The 12,866-nt window shown below is 44.6% G+C and overlaps 1 protein-coding gene across 1 annotated transcript in view; it reads left to right on the forward strand.

Moving 5' to 3' along the window:
• trpv6 (transient receptor potential cation channel, subfamily V, member 6) overlaps positions 1-12,866 on the forward strand; it is a 59,526-nt gene that overhangs the window by 44,647 nt on the left and 2,013 nt on the right. The window contains exons 11-14 of the mRNA XM_043714239.2: positions 2,968-3,133; positions 5,105-5,171; positions 5,390-5,658; positions 9,084-9,190. Of these exons, the coding sequence (XP_043570174.2) occupies positions 2,968-3,133; positions 5,105-5,171; positions 5,390-5,658; positions 9,084-9,190 (609 nt within the window). The remainder of the gene's footprint in view (positions 1-2,967; positions 3,134-5,104; positions 5,172-5,389; positions 5,659-9,083; positions 9,191-12,866) is intronic.

Here is a 12,866-nt window from a genome sequence, read left to right on the forward strand (position 1 = left end):
TGCCCCCACATCTTTTACTTTCCTCCCCTCCATCTCACCTGAACCTTCTGTAGCTTGGAATGTCGAGTGCTAGTCCTATCCTTCCCACAACCACGTCTCAGCGATTACAACAATATCCTATGTACTGATCGGTGCTGTAAGTTCATCCACCTTACCAGTAAAGCTGAAAACAAAAAATGCTGGAGATCAGAATGGATCAGGCAGCATCCATAGAGAGAGAGCAAACTAACATTTTAAGTCGAGATGACTCTTCATCAAAGCTGACGCGAAGTGTGGAGGGATGCAGTGCTGGGGGAGAAAGAATGCTGATAGTGCAGATTAAGTGATTGGAATGTGAGAAGGGTAGAACAATGGTGTGTCTAACTACCAGACTTGAAAGGACAGATAGTCCCGATGGAGTTAGCTCAGAGAGGACATGGTGACAGAGAATATAACAAGTAAACCTTAAAGAAAGGGAAGGAATGGGAGTGGTTTCACAATTTGAAGGCGTTGAACTCAATAATGAGTCCAAAATGTTGTAAAGTGCTTAGTCTGAAGATGAGGTGTTTGTTCTTCAAGTTTGTGTTGTGATTCACTGGAACATTGCAGCATGCCAAGGACAGACAAGAACAGGATGCTGTGCTAAAATGACCAGCTATGGGAAGGTCGGGTGATGCTCACACTCAGCCCGGAGGCTTTCCGCAAAACTCCCTGCGTTAAAATAGATACAATTTAGCTTTCCAGTTCTCCCATATCCCTTAACCTGTCCATGCCTTCTCCACCAACTGGACTGACCTGGCAATCCTTCTATATCTGATTGGATCTTGTTCCTGACTCTACATCTAATCTATGCCCCATCCACTGCCAATCAGTTTAAAATCTCCCGAACAGCATGAGCAAAGCTCCCAGCAAGGATATTGGACCCATTCCATTCAGGTGCAATCCATCCAACTTGTACAGGTCCCACCTACCCAGAACCCACTCCAATGATCCAAAAATCTACAACCTCCCTCCTATACCATCCCTTTAGGCATGCATTTATCTGATCTATTTTCCTATTCCAATATCCAGTAGCATGTGGCACTGGAATAAACAAGAGATTACAACCTTAGCAGTCTTCCTCTTTAATCTACTTTCTAACTCTCTAAACCCCTGTCACGGGACCTTGTCTTTTTACCCATGTCATTGGTACCAACATGTACCACAACTGCTGGTTGTCCACCCTCCCCCTTCAGAATCATGTATGTGTTTATAAGAGTGAGATATGCTTCAGTGACACACTGCTACTACTTACAGCTCACTGTCCTATTCTATTGGACTCATTGCCAGAGAAGCTGTTCAAAATGCAGTAGTCCCACACTGACTGGGTCCCACTGGTGCTGTCAAACGAGTTGTTATGTCTTAACCTGAGCCACACTGAAGATCCTGTCACTGGGTCAGTAATAATTAATGCTCACAGCTTTTATTTATGTCAAGTCTAAGAAGAAATTACTCTGCATCTCTTGCTCTCTGTGTGACTATGTCCTTTCTCTCCTTCTCTTTCATATTGTCATACAATACAATTCAATACAGCACATGAACAGGCCTTTCAGTCACCAAGCCTGTACTGAAGGGCCTAATCTTTATTTAGACCCGCTACTTACCGCCCATGTGTGGTATCTATCCCTCTGTTTGTCTCCCTCTCATGTGTCTATCAAGATATGCCTTAAACATTGCTAAAGTGTCTGCTTCCACCACCTCCAACGACAGTGTGTCCCCTCACATTTCTCCCTTAAACTTTATTTCATAATTTCCTTCACTCTAGTTCGTGTTCTGTTTTAGTTCATCATATTTTTTAACTTGTTTTATCTTTTGCACATTCTTTTCTGCGTTCTCGGTTTGTTGTACTGTCTCGTGTTCTTTGACTGTTTCACATTCCTCCACTTCTTTCTCTCTCTTACAATCATTTCATTTCTCACTCTACTGCCTTGATTATGTTTTTCATTCATCCGCTACCTCCAAACGGACCCCACCACCAAGGATATATTTCCCTCCCCTCCCCTATCAGCATTCCGTAAAGACCACTCCCTCCGTGACTCCCTCGTCAGATCCACACCCCCCACCAACCCAACCTCCACTCCCGGCACCTTCCCCTGCAACCGCAGGAGGTGCAAGACTTGCGCCCACACCTCCCCCCTCACCTCCCTCCAAGGCCCCAAAGGAAACTTCCATATCCGCCACAGGTTCACCTGCACCTCCACACATATCATCTATTGCATCCTCTGCACCCGATGTGGCCTCCTCTATATTGGGGAGACAGGCCGGCTACTTGCGGAGCGTTTCAGAGAACACCTCTGGGACACCCGGACCAACCAACCCAACCACCCTGTAGCTCAACATTTCAATTCCCCCTCCCACTCCACCAAGGATATGCAGGTCTTTGGACTCCTCCATTGTCAGACCACAACAAAACGACGGTTGGAGGAAGAACGCCTCATCTTCCGGCTCGGAACCCTCCAACCACAAGGGATGAACTCGGATTTCACCAGTTTCCTCATTTCCCCTCCCCCCACCCTGTCTCAGTCAAATCCATCAAATTCAGCACCGCCTTCCTAACCTGAGATCTTCTTCCCGACCTCTCCGCCCCCACCCCAGTCTGACCTATCACCCTCACCTTGACCTCTTTCCACCTATCACATTTCCGACGCCCCTCTCCCAAGTCCCTCCTCCCTACCTTTTATCTTAGCCTGCTGGACAAACTTTCCCCATTCCTGAAGAAGGGCTTATGCCCGAAACGTCGATTCTCCTGTTCCCTGGATGCTGCCTGACCTGCTGCGCTTTTCCAGCAACACATTTCCAGCTCTGATCTCCAGCATCTGCAGACCTCACTTTCTCCTTTTTCATTCTGTGTCAATTAGCCTTTTTCCTTTGTCAAACTCCCCTCTATTTACTGTCATGTCTTTTTGGTCTACGTTTGCCTGATGTTTCCCTCTTTGTTCTCACCCTCAGTATCTGCTATGGAGTGCTGGTGTTGGCTGTGCTGCCGTTGAGACTGACATCGACCCCTGGAGAGACCATCCCTATGTCCTTCGCACTTATCCTTGCCTGGTGTAATCTCTTGTACTTCGCTCGAGGGTTTCGCTTGACGGGACCATTCGCCATCATGATCCAGAAGGTAAATGGAAAAAGATTTCTGGCCTTATAAATTATGGAACTGGTTCTCCTTGAGCGTACGAGTTGGGAGGTCATGTTGGGTCTGTACAGCACATTGGTTAGGCCATACCTGGAAGTCTGCGTTCAGTCCTGGTCTCCCTGCTGTCGGAAGGATGTCGTGAAACTTGAAAGGGTTCAGAAAAGATTTACCAGGATGTTGCCAGGGCTGAAGGGTTTGAGCTATAGGGAGAGGTTGATTAGGCTGGGGCTGTTTTCTCTGGAGTGTCGGAGGCTGAGGGGTGACCTTATAGAGGTTTATAATATCATGAGAGGCATGGATAGGATAAATAGACAAAGCCTTTTCCCTGGGCTGTGGGAGCCCAGGACTAGAGGGCATAGATTGCAGGTGAGAGGGGAAAGATTTTTTATCTCTCCATCCTTTGCCCGAAACATCGATTTTACTGCTCCTCAGATGCTGTCTGAACTGCTGTGCTTTTCCAGTACCACTAATCCAGAAAAAGATTTAAAAGGAACCAAAAGGGCAACATTTTTCGAACAGAAGGTGATTAATATGTGGAATGAATTTTCAGAACAAGCAGGGGACACAGATAAAGTTACAACATTTAAAAGCATTTGGATCAGTACATGAATAGGAAAGATTTAGAGAGATCTGGGTCAAACACAGGCAAGTGGGACTAGTTTAGTTTGGGAAATTTGGTCAGCATGGATGAGTTGGACTGAAGGGTCTATTTCTGTGCTGTATGATTTTATGGTCAACCTGATCTACCTTTCTGTCTCATCTGGTCCAGTCAATCTTTGTAGAGAAAAGAAGGTCAGGGCAAAGAATCGACCCTGGAAAAAAAAACAACTGATATTGTTTTCTTTCATGTTGGCATCTGTTGAGCCTTTGAAACAATGGACACTTATGCCACTACTCCCAAAATACTAAGGTATTCAGTTCTGTGGCTTTGCTTGTGTAGCTGCGCATCATTAATGCTTGTCTGAGCTCCAAACACCACTGATATATACGACTCAACAGAGATTGTTCACACCAATGTCAAGTTGACTGAAATTTTAGGAATAGTGAATAGAATTATCTTTGTGAAGATAATTTTGAATTTCATTTTTTATTTTTCCAGTTTCATGAGTAAAGCATTCCAATGTTGTTATGGGTCCCCATTATGAACAATTGCTGAGGGATATGGAAGGGGTATAGAGATGGCATGGGACAATATAATGAGCCATGAAGATTGTGCAGGAGTCGTGAGCTAGAGTACACCGACTTAGGTAAAGAACTGAGCCGATGTCCTGATGAATGGAGGCAGGACCTGCTCACCTAAGTCTGCAGCTGCCTCTGCTTCTGCCCAAGTCTGCTTCAGGGCGTAATGGCCCGGACTCCCAACCAGCCCACCCTCCAGCTCTTCGATTCCTCACTCAAAGATGAGAATCTGGAACAGTGCACTATCCAAGACATCGAGCTGCCTCATTAGTCTGAAACCCAGTTTCACATTCTTCATTCTGGTCGAGGGAGATGATAGGCTGTCCAAATCAATCAAATTTAGGATAATGAGGGGGGATCTTATAAAAACATATAAAATTATGAGGGAAAAGATAAGATAGAAGTAGGGAGGTTGTTTCCACTGGCAGGTAAAACTAGAACTAGAGGCTATAACATCTAAGGGGGAGCAGATGGAGTTGAGGAGGGACTTCTTCACCCAAAGGGTTGTGAATCTGTAGAATCCTTGCCCAGTGAAGTAGTTGAGGCTGTGTTGTTGAATGTTTTTAAAGCAAAGATAGATAGATGTTTGAAAAGTTATGGAATTAGGGGTTATGGTGAGTGGAGCTGAGTCACAAAAAGATCAGTTATGATCTTATTGAGTGGCAGAGCAAGCTGGATGGGCCCTGCTCTTATTTCTAATGCAAAGTTCTGAAATGGCGAGGAATGTTACAACAGGTCAGTTTGAATTCACCTTCTACCCACATGTTTCCACAGATAATATTCGAGATTATCCTGCCCTACTTGGTGCTGATGTTGATTTTGATTATGGCTTTCACATGCAGTGAGTATTCATTAGCTTGAAAACATTTGAAGATACCTGATGGTTGTGAAGAGCGCTGATCAAACATGGGCCTTTTTTTCTGTCTCGGCTGATACTTCCTCTTTTCTGGCTGTCAGCATTTCATTTCCCCCCCCTTTCCAATCCTCTCTTCCTATGTGTTTTTCACTCCCGCACGTGCGATGTGGTGTGTTTGACAGTCGTCCCTCTCCGTCTCCCAGGTACCCATCTGTCATTCCAAATCTTGGACCCTGCAAAGTGGGAGCGCTTTGTGGATTTCAGCACCGTCCTCTTCACCATCTACCTCCTCTTCTTCGGCCTCGTTAACATGCCCCTCAACTGGGAGGCGATCCAGCCCGACATGGCCCGCTTCCTCTACGCAGTGTACACCTTGCTGGCTTTTGCCATCACAGTGTTCCTTGTCATCCACATTATGGGTGAACTGATTCGCCAAGTGTCAAAGCGAAACGATGATCTCTGGAGGGCACAGGTAAAAAATTAACATGGACTCCCAGGGAGACTAGGATGCTGCTGGGGTTGGAGGGTTTGAGCTGTCGGGAGAGGCTGAATAAACTGGCGCTGTTTTCCCTGGAGCATCGGCGAATGAGGTTTATAAGATCATGAGGGGCATGGATAGGATAAATAGACAAGGTCTTTTCCCTGAGGTGGGAGAGTCCAGAACAAGAGGGCATAGTGTGGAGGTGCCTATGTTAGACTGGAATGGACAAAGTCAGAAGTCGTACAACACCCAGTTATAGTGCAACATGTTTATTTGAAATCACAAGCTTTCAGAGTGCTGCTCCATTGTCAAGTGAAGAGGGCATAGGTTTAAGGTGAGAGGGGAAAGATTTAAATCGGAAAGGGCATTTTTTTTACACAGAGGGTGGTACATGTATGGAATGAGGTGCCAGAGGAAGTGGTGGACGCTGGTACAATTGCAACATTTAAAAGGCATCTGGTTGGGCATATGGATAGGAAGGGTTTGGAGGGAAATGGGCCAAAAGTGCTGGCAAATGGGACCAGATTAATTTAGGATATCTGGTTGGCGTGGGAGAGTTGGACCCAAAGGGTCTCCATGACTCTATGACCAGGGTTATTGCTATCAGTTAGAAAGCAGGAAACAAGCTAGGATTTCTATCCCTATCGCTATCTATGAGCATTAAGCGAGAATACCAGATGATCCACTCCAATGCACCTCACCACCAAGTTATTCACATTCATTGTACCAGCAAGATAGTTAATAGATCCAACTTCCAAGATCAGAAAGGAGGACAAGAGAATATTGGTATGGAATCTGCTATTTTTAACTAGAGTACTGATGAACTAAAACCAAGTGATGTGGCAGTTTGATATTTTCAGGAAGATGCCAAGGTTGCCTTCTTGGCTTCCTAATGCTTGGAGCATGCCTTCAGATGCCACCATGACTTCATTATGAAAACTAATTTAATAAATTTGGTGCAAAGCTAAATGATGTCAGAACTACCAGAAGAGGAGTTAGTCCAATCCAGAAGTCACTCCAACCTAGCTCTTGAAAAGAAAGGCTCCCCCTCCTCTTAGAATGGGAGAAAGTACAGCTTTCATATTGCACAAACACAGTTTTAATAAGTGTCCAGACATTTTGTGTTAATGCCAAATTGATAAAGTTGCAGAAATTAATTAAATTGCCTTTTGTTCTCCAAGCCAATGAGATGTATTGGATGGCAGGGAGGATTTGTTCAGTATGTCCATTGAGTAACTGTGGAGTTATGGAGTTTGCTGCACTTCATATGATTTGATGAACAATTAGCTCATCCAGATCAATGCGGCATCATCATTAAACAGAAGGGCTTTTGCCCGAAACATCGATTTTACTGCTCCTCAGATGCTGTCTGAACTGCTGTGCTTTTCCAGTACCACTAATCCAGAAAAAGATTTAAAAGGAACCAAAGGGGCAACTTTTTTCGAACAGAAGGTGATTAATATGTGGAATGCATTTTCAGAACAAGCAGGGGACACAGATAAAGTTACAACATTTAAAAGCATTTGGATCAATACATGAATAGGAAAGATTTATAGAGATCTGGGTCAAACACAGGCAAGTGGGACTAGTTTAGTTTGGGAAATTTGGTCAGCATGGATGAGTTGGACTGAAGGGTCTATTTCTGTGCTGTATGATTTTATGGTCAACCTGATCTATCTTTCTGTCTCATCTGGTCCAGTCAATCTTTGTAGAGAAAAGAAGGTCAGGGCAAAGAATCAACCCTGGAAAAAAGAACCCAACTGATATTGTTTTCTTTCATGTTGGCATCTGTTGAGCCTTTGAAACAATGGACACTTATGCCACTACTCCCAAAATACTAATGTATTCAGTTCTGTGGCTTTGCTTGTGCAGCTGCGCATCATTAATGCTTGTCTGAGCTCCAAACACCACTGATATATTCGACTCAACAGAGATTGTTCACACCAATGTCAAGTGGACTGTTGGCCTTGCTTTGACTGAAATTTTAGAAATAGTGAATATAATTATCTTTGTGAAGATAATTTTGAATTTCATTTTTTATTTTTCCAGTTTCATGAGTAAAGCATTCCAATGTTGTTATAGGTCCCCATTATGAACAGTTGCTGAGGGATATGGAAGGGGTATAGAGATGGCATGGGACAATATAATGAGCCATGAAGGTTGTGCAGGAGTCGTGAGCTAGAGTACACCGACTTAGGTAAAGAACTGAGCCGATGTCCTGATGAATGAAGGCAGGACCTGATCACCTAAGTCTGCAGCTGCCTCTGCTTCTGCCCAAGTCTGCTTCAGGGCGTAATGGCCCGGACTCCCAACCAGCCCACCCTCGAGCTCTTCGATTCCTCACTCAAAGATGAGAATCTGAAAGGCCAGGAGAACTATTTTCGCATAGGGGCACTTTAAGACATCAGTGTTCCTTCTGCAATAGCAGGAGAAATAGAATCCAGGCAGGCTGTTAAAGGGAAGTTGGATAGACCTTTCAAAACAGAGTTGATAAGTTGGGGAATTGACAAGGTAGTTGGGTCTCTGTGACTATTTCCTTCAGAGAATTGGCACAAAAGTAATGGAGCAAATGAGTAAAGGTTTGGAATTGAACACTATGCATTGATTCTTTTGATGTTATTAGTTCATGTGAATGACATTGCCAGTAATCCTACTGTATAACGTTACTGCTTAGCATGTTCTCTGCCTATTATTTTAGAGGAAATGTTTATTTGTCATTAATTAACATTCATATTAAAATAGAATGGAATTTGATATGTACACATCAGGAATTTGTACAATCATAACACAAAATGTACTTCCTTGTCTTTGTCACTATCTCACAAGGAATCAGTTGCATTGTTATTCCATTTCTGTACACTGTCCTGATGAACATTATTGCTCAGGATATGACCACAATGTTCACACTGGAGTATCAACACTAATGGCCCCCAGTACTGACCCTAGTAAAGTGGAAGACCACCCAGACGGTCTGGCACCCACCCAGTATTGTGCAATCGAGTTACTAGACCTGCTGACCCTCTTCAGTCCTGTCCATCTGACGCCAGACTGATGACATTCTTAATAATGGTGGACAGCGTAGAGAGAGTGGTTGTTGCCCAGGGTTGGTGTGGAGCTCACCATTATCCATCTGGACATGAGAACTTTTCATCTTGTCATGAACCAACAGGGTTAATAGATGCTTCCTGTTCCAGGCTCTATCCCCGGTTGGTATTTGCCTAGAAAGCACTGGAAAGGGTGTAGAGCCCACTGCTGTTTGGGTACAGGAGCTGATGAAGGTTTCCCTCTCCTGTGGATGCTAATGTTATGGTCCATTTGAAAGAGACTAGGATCAGGTTGAAACCCAGTTCCCATGATAGTACAGTGTTTACTGACACTTTTACCTTTGCCATTAAAGCTATTTCCTTAATTCCAAGGTTGCTTCCACAACTCTACTGCTTGAGCGTCGACTCCCGAGATGCCTGTTTCCCCGTCTGGGAATCTGTGGAAAGAAGTATGGTCTCGGAGACCGCTGGTTTCTTCGGTGAGTTTGAAGAGAACTATACACATGGTCTGCTGTGATTCAAGATGGCAACTCGCCAACCCCTTTTAAGGGCGATAGGAACTGGCAATAAAAGTTGGCCCAGTCAGCAATGCCCATGCCCAATGAGTGATCAAATGAAAAGACATACCTTGGCAAACAATTACATGGAGAATGCCCAGAAATGCACCAGCTTAAACATATTTTTTCCGGGTGCTTCCTTACTCAGGAAGTCACTTCCTGTTAAAGTCATCCATTGGGCTGAAAAGGAGAAACGCCTCCAAACCAAGCTAAGAATGCTTGGCCCTCAAACACTAACAACCACAGAATTATAATGGTGCAGAAGGTGGCCATTCAGCCCATAAGTGCTTGCACCAGTTCTATTGCCTACCACCTGACTTTTCTCTCTACCTCTGCTCACCATTCTTGTCCAACTAATCATCCAATGCCCTTCTAAATGCTTCAATTGAACCTGCCTCCACCACATTTCCAGGCAGTGTGTTCCACACCATAATTAGTTGCTGAGTGAAAAACTTTTCCCTCATGTCACCTTTGCTTTATTTGCATGTAACTTTGAATCTATCTCCTCTTTTTCGTTTTCCTTTTACGAGCAGGAACAGCCTCTCCCTAGCTACTCTGTCCGGCCCACTCCTGATCTTGCAAATCTCTTTGAAATCTCCTCTCAGCAAACTTTCTCTCTGAGAAACAGTCCCAGTGTCTTCAATCCATTCTCATAACTAAAATTCCTCACCCCAGGAGCCATTCTTGTAACTTGCTTCCGTGCGATTGCTGATGTGTGCACATATTTCCAATAATATGGCTCTTTCATCTGACACAGTACTCCAACTGAGGTCTAACAAGTGACTGAGATACTGAGAATGGATGTCTTGCATGTAACTCCCAACTTACTTCAGTAAGATTGGGTTGTTTTTCCTGGGTCTTGCAGGCAATCAGGGAAAAATTCTCAGTCCAATAGGAGTGAGTTCTGGTGGGGAGGAGGCCCGGATTTTAAAGAGGTGCCACCCATCCACATGTTGCTCTCATTAACTCACTGGCCCTCCTGTTCAAAGTGGTCCAGTGTGAGCCCCCCATATACTTCCTTTCCATTGTGATTAGTTGCAAACAACAGGGCATGTGGGGAGCGCTAAATGTACCATTGTCCCTTCGTCACCAACACTCCAATCACTTCAGCCCATCACATCCGCACCAGTCAAAAATGACTACCTAACTGTTCTAATCCCATTGTCCAGCACTCAGCCCACACCCTTGCATGCCTTGGCACCCCAGTGTAAATCCAAATGCTTCTGAAATATTACAAAGGTGGCTGCCTCTCCCTCACAAGCAGTGAGTTCCAGATTCCCACCATCCTCTGGGTGACAAAGTCTTTCCTCAAATCTCTGCTAAACCTTCTGTTCCTTACATTAAATCCAAGCCACAGTCTTTGATCCCATTATCAAGGGGGAAAGTTTCTTCCTGTTTACCCTGTCCATGCCCCTCATAATTATAAACATCTCAATTATGTTCCCTCTCAGTCTACTCTGCTCCAATCTCTCTTCATAACTGAAACTCTCTAGCCCAGGCAATATCCTCGTAAAGTTCCTACACACCTTCTCCAGTGCAATCACATTTCTCCAATAACATGGATTCCAGAATTGTGCACAAGACAATTAGCAAGATCCCAGAACATGCAGCCAAACAAGGTTTCAACCTTATTCTTAACTTTGTCCCATTACAGAGACTCAAGTGCAGAGAAATTACACCTTTATCTCAGGTCTTTTAAGTTTTTACTTAACTGATTCTTTGTTGTTTAATTGCTGCGGACTATGAAGCCAATTTGATGAGTCATTTCCAAGTGTGACAGCAGGAACTAGGCAAAAATCTGAGAGCCGAAACTTTCACAGTTCCAATAACCTGCAGAGTTCTCGCCAAATTCTCCTGGTTTAAAAGCATTGCAAACTAAACTTTCTGCTGGTAAATTTTGATCACAGTTACCCAAAAATGTCCCATCAACAGTCTAAGCAAGCTCATGGTTTAACTGTACATTAAAAAATCTCAAGTGTAATCTGTTCCCGATTTCAGGCGGTGAATGAATCTGCATGTCAACATCCATTACAGCCACTGTGCTCTGCCAAAGGCCACAGTAAACATTTCACAACAGGCTGCGATTTCCTGGAATGGTGGTGGTGGGCTCAGAAGCTGGTTGTGGGGAGACACTGCCCCACAATACTTGTGGAACAAGTGGATGGCCCAAAGACTGGGCAATCACTTACGATGTTAAGGCACCAGTTAAAGGCAATTTTGTGACTTGGAGGCTCTCCATTGTTACACAGAGTCAAAGAGCCAAACAGTACAGAAACAGACAGGTCTGCCCAACCCGTCCATGCTAAACAGGTTTCCTAAACTGAATTAGTCCTGTCTGCCTGTGTTTAGCCCGTATCCCTCTAAACCTTCCCAATCCATGCGTCTGACCAATGTCTTTTAAATGTTGTAATTGTATCCACCTCTACCACTTCCTCTGGCAGCTCGTTCCATACACACACCACCCTTTGCAGGAAAAGGTTGCCCCTTAGCTCTCTTTTAAATCTTATCCATCTCACCTTAAACCTTTGCCCTCTAGTTCCCTACACTGGGGAAAAGACCTTGGCTATTCACCCTATCAGTGCCCCTCATGATTTTATAAACCTCTAGAAGGTTACCCCTCAGCCTCCGATGCTCAAGGGAAAAAAGTCCAAGCCTATCCAGCCTCTCCTGAAAATTCCAACCTTCCAGTCTCGGTGACATCCTTGTAATTCTTTTTTCCACCCTTTCCATTTAATAACATCCTTCCGAAAGCAGGGTGACCAGAATTGTTTGCAATACTCCCAATGTGGCCTTACCAATGACTTGTTCAGCCATAATATGACATCTCAACTCCTGTACCCAATGCTCTGATCCACGAAGGCAAGTGTTCCAAATGGTTTCTTCACCCCCTCCCCCCGTCTACCTGTGACACCACTTTCAAGGAACTATGTACCTCAACACCTGGGGCTCTCATGCAGAGCTCACCAGCTCAATGGAGGCTGTCTTCCTGCAGGATCATCAGATGGAGAGGCTTCATGCCTCATTGATGGGACCACCATTATCAAAGATCACCAGATTATGAAAGCTTTCCATTCTGTTCCAGTGGGTTTGCTGGCCTAGATCAGGTCTGTCTCTTCACTGTTGTGCATTCCAGGGTCTTCCAACTGCCAAGCTGCACCAACTGTGTCTACCTCTCAGTGGGATTGGGGAGGCTCTGATTTGGTCTCCCCTTAACAACACGGCAAAGGTGAGCAATTTTGGGTCTTTACCCGGAAAATTGCTGAGTTGTTCCCCCTGTGCTGGGAAGTGTGTATTAGGGATCCCCACTTACCTCTGACATTGTGGATTTGCAAAGCTCACTGCAAGTTCCAGCCTGGGGAGTTATTCCAGAAACATGAGGACTATCCCAGTGTTACCAACCATCGTTAGCTCTCTCTTCATTGCAACAGTCTACTCGAGGTCTTCTAACCTCCTGCCACACTCCACAACCCTCTCAAAAATACGTATTCTGAGTGGTTGCCTATGAATGGTGTGCAAGCAGCAATTGGCATTGTCAAACTGTGGGGGTGATCTTGAATCTACCAGTCAGTGGTGTAGCCATTTGGGTACCATCTCAACT

The sequence above is a fragment of the Chiloscyllium plagiosum genome, unplaced genomic scaffold, assembly GCF_037043375.1.
Source record: "Chiloscyllium plagiosum isolate Xiang-an unplaced genomic scaffold, Cpla_swu_hap1 HiC_scaffold_25, whole genome shotgun sequence".
Classification (NCBI taxonomy): domain Eukaryota; kingdom Metazoa; phylum Chordata; class Chondrichthyes; order Orectolobiformes; family Hemiscylliidae; genus Chiloscyllium; species Chiloscyllium plagiosum.